Source organism: Arachis hypogaea, chromosome 15, assembly GCF_003086295.3.
Source record: "Arachis hypogaea cultivar Tifrunner chromosome 15, arahy.Tifrunner.gnm2.J5K5, whole genome shotgun sequence".
NCBI classification, from domain to species: Eukaryota; Viridiplantae; Streptophyta; class Magnoliopsida; order Fabales; family Fabaceae; genus Arachis; species Arachis hypogaea.
In genome coordinates this window covers 148388853-148404007 of record NC_092050.1, presented here as the reverse complement: position 1 = coordinate 148404007, position 15155 = coordinate 148388853, and the positions used below count along the sequence as shown (strand labels likewise).

Sequence of the window (15155 nt, the reverse complement as noted above, 5' to 3'; positions counted from 1 at the left end):
AAATTAACTACTAAATCAATTATTTATATAAAATATAAATTAAATATTTTTATAAAAATATTATATATATATATATATATAATTAATTATTATATATGTGTATAAATATATATTATTTTATTTATTTTTAATATATATTTTATATTTTAATATATATTTTATACGTATAATTGATACTTTAATTTTATAATCCAAAACTTAAAAAAAAAATACGATGAATGTGTTAACAAAATTGTTTTACTGTTGTGTATTGAACAGTGAGTATTGAGATTTGAGAGTAAAAATTAGATTACATTAGATTAGTTTTGTTGGGTATATGACATGACACAATAATGAAGCATCAGGAAAGTTCCAAAAATTGTTTTGTGAAATTCAACAAAAGTGTTCTTTGCCTTTTGCACCACTTCCCTTTTCTGTTTTTCATTATCTCACCATAACACAATACAGCAATTTTTTTCATCCCATAATATCATTCTCTCTCTCTCATCTCATCACATCACACACGATCTCACTGTCTCTCATTAACAAAACCGTTTAACCACTTAATAAATACAAACACAAACACAAACACCAACACACTTAAACTGTGTTATTATTTTACTGCTATACTTCTAGTTTTTCTGCTTTGTTTTGCTTTTTTTTTATCCTTTTTTCCCCTTCCCTCTTCGTTTAGTTTCTCACACCGACTGCTATGAACTTCCCACGTGGATCTGATGACCACATTCCACCATGGATCAACCTTCTCATTAGCCTTAGTCTTCCTGGCTCATCACCATTAACCACATAACACTGGCATGTCTTGAAACTTAATTCAAAGCATTTTTTTTTTCAACTTTTCTCATCTGGGGTGCTTATTCTTTTTTCTTTTTAATGGTTTTGGAACTGGTTCTGAGAATGAACAGCTGGAGAAAAACAAGGGTGAGTGTATGTTCTTGTGTGAAAACTTAGAAATGGAAAAAGAAAAAAAAAAAGAATTATGAGTTTGACACCTCTTGTTTATTCTTTTTTGGATTCTTCTGTCTACTTGGGTTTTTTTTCCCTGAAGGTGAAAAATCATTGGATGCTGAACGTGTGGTTCAAGTTCCAACCATTTTTTGGGACTGGGGAGTAGAAGAAACAAAATGTGTTTTTGTTTTTTGTTTTCTGGAAATGAAAATTGGCACTGAGAATGAGAAAATATATTCCAGCTTCTTCTTTCCCTTAATGTACTCATGAAAATTATGACTTTTGTGTTGATTAAAGTTTGAGTTTTTGACATCATTTACAGATCCTCTACTCTCTCTCTCTCTCTCTCTCTGTGCATGATCTTGATCTGTCTAATTTTTTGGTGGACTAATTTGTTAATTGCATATGTTTTCAACAGGATTAATAAGTATTATTTTTGTCTAATGTAGACAAACTGTGAGATCCAAGAGGACAAACAACATGTAAGTATATATATATTCTATGTTATTTTAAAATATAAGCATTGGTATTTGTTGTGGTTGCTTAGAATATAGTTTAGTTAATTAGCCTCTAAGGTTTTTGATGAAATTCCTGTGTGACAGAATATCCCAAAACAAGGACTCAGTCATGTATAGGCCTTTCATTTCATGTGATGATCCAAAAGGAGTTGTGGAGTGTGGGTCAATTAGGAAATACAGGACCAATTCACAGAAGATGAAGAAGGACAAGACAAAAGCCAGTGGCCGGAGGCCGGCCGAGGACACGGAGGAATCATTGACAATCAGAACAGACAAAGAAGATAAGGTCTCAAAAGGGTCCATAGAGAGAACTTTTGATTCTTCATCCTTGCAGCTCATGGAGGTATCAAGAGGAGCTCAAAGGCTGAACAACATGATTGATTCATGGTCTAGAGGCCTAAGTTATGGTGGAAGGTCTGAAGATATTGCAAAAGATCTGTTGAAAGGTGCTCTTGATCTCCAAGAGTCTCTGGTAATGCTTAGGAAGGTGCAAGAAGCTTCCCGAGATGTGGCTCGTGCAAGGCGAAAACAGAGCGAGAAACCTGAGAATGAGAGAATTATTGATGATAGTGCACATTCCAATAGATTCAGTGAACAAAGCAATTCAATAGGATTTCAAAGACCTTGGCCTAGTGCTGATGGTTATTCAAGTAGCAGCAGAGAGGAACTTAAGAAAGTGATTAAGGAGAGTTTGGTTAGGCAAAATCTGTTTCCAGGAACAAGCACTGAAGCACTGGATTCGGCATCAGAAATGCATTCAACAAGCTCGAGCCAATCTTCGATGTTTCAGAATGATAGGCTTTCTGATTCTTCATTCTCCCCAATGAATGCAAGGAAGGAAAAAGGGCCGAGCCTCGTCGCGAGGCTGATGGGTTTAGAACAAGAAGAAGAAGTAACCTCAAGATCGTTTCCAACTCTGATGCAAAAGCAGTTGGAGAGTGAAAAGATTGTGAATCAAAAAAGGCCTATGTTTGAGGTAGATATGCCTAAGGTAAGAAAGACTAATCCAATTGTTCATCCAGAAAGACATAAGAGTAAGACTCTGAGGGAAATCCTTGAGACTAATCACTTCAATGGAGTTCTAAATAGTCCTGCAACAGAGAGAAAACATCAAATGCCTCATTACAAGCAACTTGATGATTTACCCCCCAATTGTGCTAATCAAACCTCGATGTAGTCCTTGTCACGAATTTGCCAGAGTCCATGAGCCGGTTCCTTCAGAAGATTTATCCCTCAGAAAACTAAAAGCAAAACCAGTCTCTTCTGGAACATTCATGGGAAAGGAAATGGAAGAACATGTGTCCAAAAGGTTATCCAAGGGAGAAAGAACCAAGCTACTCAGAGAGATCGTGGAGCCGGAAGCAAAAGAGATCAAGCCTAATGAAAATGAGAAGGCTCCAAGAGGAAAGGTGAAACTGAATGGCAATGTTAATCACAAATCACAGGAAAGTGAAACAGTTGATAAAAAGGTTAAGGCCAAGACTGCTAGCAAAACGCCACCGGAAAAGGCGATTCTGAAACATAAAATTGTGACAAAATCTCAGGATCAAGGAGGAGAAATCAGCTCCACAAAGTTGAGGAAGCCACAAAGTGGATCCAGAATTGACCTGAATGACATTCCTGGCAAAAAGAGTACTTCTTTAAACTCCATCTCCAAAACAAAGAATCAGAGAATTAATAGTTCCAAAGAACAGATTAAGAATCAGATGAAGAAGCAAAGGTCTGTTGCTGAGCCTGAAGCAGCTAAACCAGTAGTAAGTCTACTTACATGTAATTGTTTTTTTGAACTAACTATCAATGAATGAAGGAAGGTCTTCAATTGGAGTTTAATTTCACTATTCTTCTGCACAGGATGAACAACTAGCACAGAAAGAAGAAGAAAAGACCATTGATGTGCAGTATAAAGATGACTGCACCGAGATTAGAATCATCGATATCATAGCAGATGATCTTACAATAGAAGATGAAGTAGATTCCTCTACAAATAAGATTACAGGTAAATCTCTCTAGACTCTAGCAATCACTTGTGTCACTTCTGCATGAATCATGAAATAACAGCTTTGTTTCCCCTCCCTTTTGGATATATAGCAGAAGATTGTAATCAGAGCCAGAGTTCTTCAGCAGACAATATTATGATGCTAAAGTCTGAACATGAAAATGGCAGTGAAGCCGATAGCAACAAGCATGACAACAAAGAGGAAGCTGAGCTGAAATATTTTCTTTTAAACAATCAATCATTCATTAACCATGCAGAGGAACTCCTCAATCTTGATTTGGATTGTCCTAAGATGCTACCAAAAATTGAAACAGATGGAATAGCCAATCCCAGACTCTACTTAGACTGCGCGAATGAACTCGCAGAGCGCAAAAGCCTTCAAGAATCACAAGTAGTCCACCCTTTGTTGTTGCTGACCTCTTTAGGGAACTCAAGATTTCACATCTCTTTAGGAAGTTTGGTTGAGGAAATCTGCATAGCCATTCGGAATCTGTCATCATACAGTGAAATTCAACCTGGGAAGAAACTTGCTTCGGATAATATCTATGCAATGATGGAAAGAGATATAAATTGCAATTATGGAATGATGAATGGAATATGGAAATGGGGTTGGAGGCATGGATTTTCTGCAGATGAAGCTGAACAAGTTGTGAGTGAAGTAGAGAGCTTGGTATTAAGTGGATTAATTGAGGAGGTACTTGTAAATTTATGATTAACATTACATTTTTTGAGACATGGAAATTTATGAATCCATAGCCTTTAGATATTAGCATCTTCATGTGGATTAAGGGCAAGAAAAGAATACTTGGCTGAAGAAGTCACATAATTTTGCTATGAAAAGCTATAGTTCCTAGGAAAGAATACCAATACATTTGGATTGTTTATATAGTGCATTTATTCTTTGACCTTGCATGCTAATTGCAACCACAAGAGATGGAAATCAAAAATATACTTTCTACATTCATCGAAGAAGATTCTGAACATTGCATGATGAGTACTATGATATAACGAATCATGAAAATGTCAGGTACTTAGGAACTATAATTAGTCAGCTAATAACAATGGTACAAAAGATTCTGAGATACTCACCAGTCACCACTTATAATTGCAACTTTTTAACAGTTTTTTCTAATAGTACTAGGAATTATTTTAGGCTTTTTATGGCATGCAAAAGTTGAAATCATCAAATATATATACCCTTGTAAACATTACCTTGTTTTGACATAGGTGCCAAACATAACATTAAGATTGAGAAAGATGGGTCTAAGGGTTTTAGCTTATGCAATACCTTTATTGTCATTTACTGTTTTATTTATTTATTTTAATAAAATTGTGTGACTTATAGATGTTGGTAATGCTACCCCGTTATTGTTGTTATTTGTTAATACAAAAGAATATAGAGTAATATTATTTGAACTTCACAAAGTAGATGTCTATTTAACATTATAAAGATATAAAGGTGAATGAGAAAATTGTGTATTAGAATAGAGGAGTTGCATCAAAATCTAATAATGACACAAAATACAGTGAATTGAAAGTTCAAATGTGTTGATCAAAATTTAGAGCAATATTTCCTCTGTTTTATGACTTTATCTAAAATACAATATTACAACAAACATAATCCGCTAGTACATACAAGAAACTCAGTTGAAGGAAGTGTTAATTATATATGATAGTAAAAAAATAAAATGAAGGAAAAAAAAATATTCAAGAAGCACCCTTGAAGATGAGAAAATTAAGGGTCTCAAGAGCAAAGTATATGAAAGTTCCTGGTGAATGGCTGAAGAAGCATCCAAAATTGGAACCTACTACACATTGCCACCCATTCCCATACATCTTATCAAATTCCTGTAAAGAAAAAAAATCATATACCATCTTATGAAATCAATTTGAAAAAAGGCAAATAATAATAATAATTAAAACCATAGAGCAGACTAAAAATAGAATCAACCAACAAACACATAACTCAGTTGGCAAGATACTGTATTAGTTTAACCTAAGATCTTAGGTTAAACCTAAATTTGCAACTATATTAAAAAAACAAACACATGTTAAAAAAAAAATTTCATATACTATCAGTGTAAAACACAACTAATTAATCGGGTATTATCATATTAGTAAAAATAACTAATTTTTAAATTTTTATCATTTAAAAAATCATTTAAACGAATGAATATAATTGAATGATAGTGTAAAATTTTTTACTAGTATCAAAATTAAATTTAAAAAAATGAAGATAAAAGTGACGATGATATGCACCTTCTTGATGTGTCCTGCAATAGATTTGCAATCATGAACATCATAGAGATCAAGGGCTTGTGAAGCAAAGGACATGGCTTGGATTTGCATCTTCCCTGGCATGTCTGTTTCTTTCACCATAGCTTTTCCTTCCAACATCTTTGCTTAACTAGCTTTTTCTTCTCTAAGGTTCTCACAAATGATTCTAGATTCTACACCTATTATTGTTGTATATATAAGGTTTATGTAGCAAGGGATAGTGGAGAAATCAATGGTTGAGATTTTAGCAGCAGGAACTCACGTTCCAACAATGATGCATTTGGAATTAAGTGATTGATTAAGAAAGTCTAAGCACTTTAAGAGTGGCACGTAATCATAGACCAACATTTTAATTGCACCTATCTTGTCTACATTTGCATTTTGTTTTTGTCTAGTCCCTTTGCTTTAATTTCCTACATTCACTCGTAAGTCTCTCATAAAATTCAAAGTTCCATACATTATTAGAATCTTTATTTTCTTTCTTACATTAAAATTATGTACAGAACAAATTTGAGTTGACCAGCTTATAGCATGCATGGTACGGTGCCATTGCAATGGTTTGTTTAAACTTTAAAGTGGGGGTATCATTTAATTTTTTCATTTTTTTGATAGACAAAAAAATTGACTGTGATTGGAGCAGCCAAATGTTGCAACCTGGTCAGAGAAAATAGCACACCGTGATGAACATATGAACTAGTAAAAGATTAATTAAGGTGGAAAAAAGGCGCCATCTCAGATTGAATTAAAAAAAAAAAGTTGATGCTACATTATTAATTGGAATTAAAGAATTAAAGAAGTGGGGGGTACAACTTTAGCATGTGGGGCTTTGGTATGGTAGCAGCCAAACTTTACTCATTAACAAAACTATAGTGTTGGACTATTAATTTATGCATTATTATTTTGATTTAATAACGATTTACGTAGGATGGTTCCATTGGAGTGGAGCATGTATGTCCCTCTCTTAATTAAATGAATGAAAGTTCTTTCTAGTTTCCTCAATTTTGGAGACTTATTATTTGTTGTGACTTGTGACTCTTTCTTGAATAATGGCATGCATGTGCTGTAGAAACCCGCGTGTTCACAACGGTATATTAGTTAGCTGTTAGTCTAACCAAGTTGAATTGTTCTCTTATTATTTTATTAGTCCATTTAAATAAGTGTTGCGAATTTAAATTTCGTTTTGTATATATAACAACTTATTGATCAATGACAAATTCTTAAATAGAGTTTAGATCCGCAACGAATTAATTATTGTTCTACCAAATTAAAAGATATTGCGAAGAAAAAAAAAAGGTTAGCTGTTAGCCTCCAAGGATGAATCAAGCCAACACTTTCTTATTTTATTATTTTCTAAATATTTGAGACAGAGTCAAATAAGTTATGACAGTGTTTTATTCAGTTTTTTATTAAGAAAAAATAACTTTATAATATTTACAAAAAAGGGGGCTAAATTAGTAAATTTTACAGTTAGATTAAAAATTGACAAGAAGAACTTCATGTCGACCCCAAAAAAATAAAAATTAAAAAAATTAACATATCGAGTATATGCGGCAAGTTGGCAGTTTAACTACTTAGAAAATGATTAAACACTAAAATTGGTTTTGATTTTTGAATGAAGTTTAAATTAATTTTTTTTAATAAATTTTAGAGTCCCACTAGAGAGACAATAAGATATTTATACAATATGTATAATGAACTGTTTATTTGACCCAATATGTATTAATAATGTAAATTAAACATCATTATCTCTAATTTCTAGTTGCCTATTTAGTTTTATGATATCTACCCCCAATTTACTCCAAATTCTTTCACATTAACCTTTCATCACCCATCGTTACCTACCCCCTAAAAAACTCCATTGTTTGTTCGGTAGAAAAATCCCCCTTTCTCCGTCGCCCTGCCGTGTGCGCAGCAACCTGCATCCCACCGCTTTGTTTCTGCGCGACGTGTAGCCTCTATTCTTGCCGACCGGAACTGTCGCGCTCCGCTTCCTCGCGCCAACGCCCTCGCCGGAAAAACCTCTGTCACTCCTCACATGGCCGAACATCCGTGACCTGCAACTGTCAGTGTCGCCGACGTGAGTTGCAGCCCCGAACCCCCCGCGCTCGCGTCATCCCAGCGCCAGCCTGCTGCCTGGGTCTTATTGAATTACTCGAAAAATAAACATTTACGAAAACTGAGAAAGTGAACATCCAAAATCATACAAAAACGAACATCCAATGTGAACGTGTATAAATAACAACGTACTTACCTTATAAAATGACTAGCTACCAACCAAATGATCGTGTAAAAAAATATTTTGAAACTATGATAGTCAGATAAGTCATAACCAGTAATCATTGTCTATAACTAAGCACTTAAGAATAACCATCCACGTTCATAGAGAAAGTGAACATCCGGCGACGGAAACAAGGCACAAACCGACTGCGACGGAGACGCTAGACGTCAACAACGAATTCAAACTCGCCTCCTTGGGATAGAAGCAATCCTATTCTCATATTTTCTTGCAAACTAAGCCCAACACAAGGACCGATTGCTGTTATGATCAATGTCTTGATAGAAATTAATCCTGCCAAAAGTGCAAGTACATGTAGCCACTCTCGCATAAGAAGCTACAATGAAGAAAAACTTAAATATCAACAGTCGAAACAACTTCCATATGCAATTTCTTGTGGTAAGGTGTAAGTTGTAACTATTTTGCAAATTCATGCAAAAGAGTGTTGGCGCAACGGCAGTTGGTAACCGTGGCGGCATTGTACCGATTTTCGCTTCGAGAAGAGAGTGAGAGAAGAAGTTCACACCGTATTGAAAGAGGGAAATAATTCTAATTTGATTCCATAACTGACGGGAATCATAATTTGATTCAAATTTTAATTGAAAACTACTCAAAATTAATTACTTGTCTCTAATTTAATTAGGTAATCCTAATTTGATTCCATAATTGACGGAATCATGATTTGATTCAAATTTTAAATTGGAAACTATTCAAAATTAATTAATTGCCTCTAATTTAATTCTAATTTCAATTTAATCTCATTGTATACATTGTATAAAACATACATTAACTCCTCGTACTTTTTCTAAATTTTATTGCTATAAGAGTGTTGAAAAATCATTTTTGTCACAAATTAGTTTGTTTAATGTTGACCGTGTTGGTAAAATTAGATAAAAATATCTTTTTGGCAACTTGTTAGATAAAAATATTATTATAAAATAATTATTTTTTCAAGAAAAATCCATCTGAAGAATTTTTTAAATAATAAAGAATTGCTAAAAATCAAAATGATCAATATAAAATTCTTTAATATTCAATTTGGTTTTTATTCAAAAAAGAAAAATAAATAGAAAAACACATGCATCCTTTCATAGCCCAGAACGGTACATACTATACCATATATACAAACTAGCTTCCATTTATTTATGAGCTTAATCACATCAAACAGGATTAGAAGACCAAACCAATAATAAATCCATTAAATTAAATTTCTAGACAGAAGAGCTTCATATTATCATGTTATTGTGTGTAGTTCTTTTGGTAAAACGGAAGAGTAGTATATATATTTTATAATGCTACAGATGAAACTATTTAAGTGGTAATTAAACACTTAAACTTAATTTATCAAAAAAAATATAGAAAGAGAAAAAAGAGAGAGGGGGAAGGGGAAGACCCATTGGCATTGGTGTTTTGTTTTGAAGAGTTTCTTCGGATTCTCCGACGGACATACACCACAGGGCGGTGGCGGTGGCGGTGACGGTGGCGGCAAAAGGGAGTGAGTGTGTGAGAGAGAGAGAGAATTAAAAAGAAGTTATTTGTTTCTGCGTTTTTGAAGCTGCTAAATGGGCGACGAGAGATCACCTCCAATGGCGATGGTACCTAGAGACAGAGATCGAGAGCTTCTCATCCCCGTCGGCGATTCCCCCGACGCCGAAGACGCCGCAACATCCTCCAAGCCTTCCTCTTCCTCCTCCTCCCAACACCATTCCGGTCGCGAGGTCATTCATCCCTCTCCTTGTTCATCTCAATTAGGTTTTCCTTTCAAATGATTGATTCAAATAGTGGAATCATTGTCATTGTTGTTGTTCTTTATTTTCTTTATTCCGTTCTTGATTTGATTTATCCGGAATTATGGTTGAATTTGTTGCAATTGGAGATTGAATGTTGAAGCTTCCTTTGACTAGATTGGGATTAGTTATGTTTTCTTGGGGTGCTGCTTGTGAATGCTGAAGGAATCAAGAATGGGGTAGGAGCTGGAATCAGAAGATATATTGCGATGGATGATCATTTCAGTTTGATTTGCAATGCATGACTGAGCTCGTGCTATCTTATGACATTATAGCTTGGTTTGAGAAATTGATAGCAATGTTGGTTTCAATATAGATAAACCATCTTTTTTTATTTCATAATATATCTAGCTTGTTCCAGGAAAAAAGGGAAAATAAGAAAGATGGATTGCTAAAATAGTAAGAAAAGGAAGCAGGAAGTGCTGGTTATAATGGGACACTCATTGTCACCCGTAAATTGAGAATGGGGCAGGGGGTGTGCTCTCATCTAGATTTGTATACATGGAATCACTTACATTGGGAGAATTTTCTTACTTCTTCATGGCTTTGAATACTAAAAGTAGAGTTATCTCTGTTTTACTTGCATGCAAGAATTTTGTGCCTTCTAACTATTCTTTCTTTGACAGATTGCTGTTTGTTGTTTGTTCAATTTTGTAGACATTTTACAAAGTTATTAGGAGCTGGGCATCCCACAAGTTCATGACTGGATGGTGCGCAATTCTTTCTTCAATTCAATCTCTTCTATTCAAACAATATGTTATGTATTCAAACATATAATTGTTGTTTTATTTTTCAGGACAAACATCTTTTTGCATGTTTTACATTCTCTAAAACATTAATGTATTTTCTAGAATTGTTTGTGCATATTTTATTCCTACGCCCATCTTGGTGTAAATGTTGTTAGTATCTACTTCATTTAGTATTTAGGAGAATATTTAGTATGCTAATCATTACACCTTTTGTGATGCAGTTTATTTACTAAGAAATTATGTTGAAATGAAAAATTTGAGTTCTAAACCATAAATCTTCAAATAACTTTTTTAACCAAGTAATTTATGATCCCTTACAACTGTGTCCTAGATAATTACAGCTGAAACATGTAATAATCTTGTTACTATCTTAAATGCCTGTTTTGAAAAGATAAGGTAATGTGAAAAAAGATCATTTATATGTTATTAATCGTGACACTATATGCTCTCTTGTAACCAAGAAAAAAAAGATTATTCTAATTCTATGTGGAATATGTGCTACAAAGAATGTTATCTTTTCTAACACTGACCACTCTGTTTGTATATATATATAACGTTTGCACTTTGCAAGAGTTACATTTCTGCTTCATGGTTGCCTTATTTTATTAGGACCAGTTGTTGCTCTGGTCTTTTCAAATTCAAGAGATCCTTTATTTCTTATGGTGAATTGGTGATAGCTCACTGTTAGTTACTTTGCAGTGTCATTCTCTTTCCAATTGCAATCACATTCTATATAACATGGTGGTTTATTCATTTTGTGGATGGATTTTTCTCTCCAATCTATGCTCAACTTGGAATTGATATTTTTGGTGAGTTCTTCTCTTCTATTGTACTTCAATTGCATATATTGGATATAGATTTATCATTAGCTGTTGTTTCCCTACCTTTTTAACACGTCGATATTAATACTTTTTCTTCAGGTCTGGGATTCATAACTTCCATAACTTTCATCTTCCTGGTTGGCGTTTTCATGTCCTCATGGGTGGGTGCATCTGTCCTCGGCCTTGGGGAGTGGTTCATCAAGCGAATGCCACTTGTTCGTCATATTTATAATGCCTCCAAGCAGATCAGCGCTGCTATTTCACCGGGTATGTGTTTGACAACATCTTAGTCTACATGTATTCAATCCCAAAAAAATAAATTGTTGATGCATGTATTCTCACAGATCAAAATACACAAGCCTTCAAAGAAGTAGCCATCATTCGGCATCCACGTGTTGGGGAATATGCGTTTGGATTCATCACCTCTTCTGTTGTTCTTCAGGTTTATAAAAGATTTTTACTAATGCTTGACTTGGAGTATTGTATGTATGCCTTGCTGCTACTACTTTAATATTCTAGTGCACATAATACTGTTTAGTTATTTGTTGATTATGCTGTGTCATTCTGTATGGGATAGTTAGATTTTTTGTTGCTTCACAGTTATATCCTATGGTAATCAATGTATTGCTTTTATGATATACAGGATCACTTAATCATTTTTTTGTGAATCATATTGAACATGAATAGCTAACACTTGTGAATATATGTGTTTGTATTTTACTTTTTGACCATCAAATATAAAAAAGAAGTCATTCGATGGCTGCGACAGTTATCACTGCTCCTTATCATTGCCATACCATACATCCATTATTCTTGTCAGTTGCAAATTATTGTTTTGGGTTATTGTTCTGTGTTTTGTAAGCCATATACAGTTACTAATTGCAAAAATTTCATTATGGTTGTATTACTTTGGTAAGACTGGTTTATTATCAATAATAAAAAATCACCTTTTTTTTTCTGAGGTTTCACACAATATTACCTGTTGAAATTGATTGTTTCTTTAACTAAACTTTTGCAGAACTACTCTGGAGATGAAGAGCTATACTGTGTCTATGTTCCAACAAACCATCTTTATATTGGTGATATATTTCTTGTCAATACCAATGATGTCATCAGGCCAAACTTATCAGTTCGTGAAGGAATAGGTAAGCTCAAGTAAACTTATTTATTCAGAGTGAACTTCGTAAATATTGTGAATATAAATAATCTTTCCGAGTCTCCTCGCCAGGGCCTCCATCTACTTTATGATTCCTCCAAATTGGAGCAAATTGGGTTTTGGCCTTGGAATATTTGGGGGTTAACTAAAGATAGGGATTAAATGAGTACTATTAGTAAAAAATACACTCAGTCACATATTGCTTCCATACTTTTTCTAACATGGCATTAGGTTATAAAACTATCATTTGAAACTATCATTTGTTACATTATCTTATGTACTTTCAGTTGCAGAGGGAAAAACATTTTCATGTATGCCTTTTTCTTTTGGGAGATGACCTTTTGTGTGTATGCTCAATGGCATAATAGGTTGTCACTTTCGGATTTCTTTTTTGTTTCATACTATTTGTTGTTTCAGACCTACAATATAGTATTAATCATGTAATACTGATTTTTCCCATCTTCAAAATGTAAATGTGATTTTTAACATGACATTGTCTAAGCCATGTATTCAACTCCATGTGGGTGAGATAAAACTTATTTGTTGTTTGTTTAACCCTGTTTTCAACATGCAACCTTGTAGGGTTATGATAATTCTTTCATTTTTGATTTGTCAAAAATTAATTTGATCTTTTAAAAATCAAGACTATTGAACTTTCGTCTTAGTGTTTGTTTGGATGCTATTAAGTTAAGAAGATATCTTTTTCCATCTTTTAGTATGTTTGGCAAATTTCTAGTAGTAAAAGTAAAAAGTATTAGAAAAATGAAAAAAAAAAAAACCTTTTTTGAGAAGCTACAATTTATATTTTTTTTTCTTTAAAAAAAGATGTTCTTCACATGATAAATAAACAAAAAGTACTTTTATATTGTTGTATCCAAATAGTATTGATAGATAAAAAAATACTTTTTGCATGAGATATTCAAACATAAAATTACTTTTATTTTTCTAAAATCTTTTGAAAAAAGATAATTTGAAAAAAGATACTTTTTTTTAGAAACTCAACCCAAACAAGCCCTTAATCCTACCGCCATTAAATAAAATAATGATGATCTAATTCAATCACTAGTTTTAACATATGCTAAGGTGAACTTGGAATTTGTTTCAAAATTGCAGAAATTGTCGTCTCTGGAGGCATGTCAATGCCACAACTCCTATCAACGATTGATTCAAGCATAAGCATGATCCCAGGGGATATAAGTAGACCCAGCAGAAGCTGATAATTTGGTATCATATGGATTCATCAGATAAACAAGTATTGGATGTTTTAGGTTCTGATGTCAAGTGTAATATTCATTTATGTGCAATAGCATGTAGAACTTAGTGTTTGTTTGGAAGAATATAGTTTTGGTGATAATACAAAATTTCCAATCACTGCTTGGGGTTCGAATCTTTTTTTACGTGTGCATAATCTACTGGTTACCCACTCGTTATAGCAATTCATTTTTGTAGTGCTGATTATGGTTTTCTTTTTTAAATTTTTTGGGTCTTATTATGGTTTTCGACTCGACCCAGTAACGTTTGTGAAAGTTTATCTTCTGTGGAACTGCAAGTACACCACCTAACTTTAGGATCTGTTGAAAGTTGAAACATAAGGCATTTACAATATCTATAAAAAAAATTTGTAAAGCTTCCGAAGTTTCGCGATCATTATTTACTTGACGATATATTCATTTTTCTTTTTTGTTAACTCACATCTAATTATTTTTATGTGAAGTTGATAATTGAGAATTATTAGATAATAATTTAATTAAATATATTAAATTATTTAATAATTTTTAACTATTAATTTTACATAAAAATAACCATCTCTAATATTTTATTTCCTACGTCCTTAAACAATCTAGAGTAAGTTTATTTTTGCCTCTTATCTGAAAATAAGATAGATATATATTATATTTTGATTTTGTTTAGAATTTAGGATTTAGAATTATGACTTTAAAGTTTAAACAATGTACATTCGGTCTAAACCACAATTTACGAACAAATTGAAAAATCTTTGTTTCAAACACAATTTGCTACAAGAACAAGCACAATCTTTTATAAACTTTAATGAATCTGGCTTCGAAGGAAACACTGAAGTAGAAAAGTGACCAGAAAGAATGACAAACATTATATCTCCCTGCTTATTTTATGTGTATAAAATTTACATTTTGTTGTGGAGGAAAATAAATCAATGAGAAATATGAGAGTGAAAAAGGTGGTTACTCTCTGCATAAAAATGATTAAAGTAATCTTAATGTGAAAATAATAATTAAAATATAAACACAGGTTATATTAAGTAATTTAATTAAGTATGTTAAATTATCTAATAGTCTTAATTGTTATCTTCACATAAAAATTACTCTATGCTTTTTCATGTATGTTTAGTTTTTTACTGTACATTAAACTAATAATTTTTTCAATAATTTTATTAAAGTTATGACATAATATCATATTGTCTTAATTTATTCCTTAAAAAGCTAGGAAAAAGAGATTAATAAGAATTGATCCCTTTCCTATAAGCTTGTTAGCTTGGTAACTCAGTATAATTTGAAAACCAATTCTAGGTAGATAACGTTTATCCAAAGTCCACTCTCCAATTACGCCAATAATTTGGCGCCTGATAAAGCGCAAGCCACTCAAAATAACATT

General features: G+C 32.9%; 2 protein-coding genes and 1 pseudogene across 2 annotated transcripts; 2 read left to right on the top strand and 1 right to left on the bottom strand.

Annotated features, from left to right (window-relative positions):
• The first annotated feature begins 551 nt into the window (after positions 1-551).
• On the top strand, positions 552-4364 carry LOC112751211 (uncharacterized; annotated as a pseudogene).
• A 622-nt stretch (positions 4365-4986) lies between these two features.
• Positions 4987-6114, bottom strand: LOC112751213 (dynein light chain 1, cytoplasmic). Its single transcript, XM_025800276.3, has 2 exons — positions 5719-6114; positions 4987-5307 (listed from the first exon to the last, which is right to left on the bottom strand). Exons 1-2 carry the CDS (start codon positions 5854-5856, stop codon positions 5167-5169), a joined length of 279 nt encoding a protein of 92 aa, XP_025656061.1. The 5' UTR covers positions 5857-6114; the 3' UTR covers positions 4987-5166.
• A 2906-nt stretch (positions 6115-9020) lies between these two features.
• Positions 9021-13913, top strand: LOC112751209 (protein LIKE COV 1). Its single transcript, XM_025800270.3, has 7 exons — positions 9021-9729; positions 10456-10508; positions 11247-11356; positions 11468-11635; positions 11713-11810; positions 12387-12513; positions 13638-13913. The coding sequence occupies exons 1-7, from the start codon at positions 9574-9576 to the stop codon at positions 13739-13741; spliced, it is 816 nt and encodes a 271-aa protein (XP_025656055.1). The 5' UTR covers positions 9021-9573; the 3' UTR covers positions 13742-13913.
• The last annotated feature ends 1242 nt before the right edge of the window (positions 13914-15155 follow it).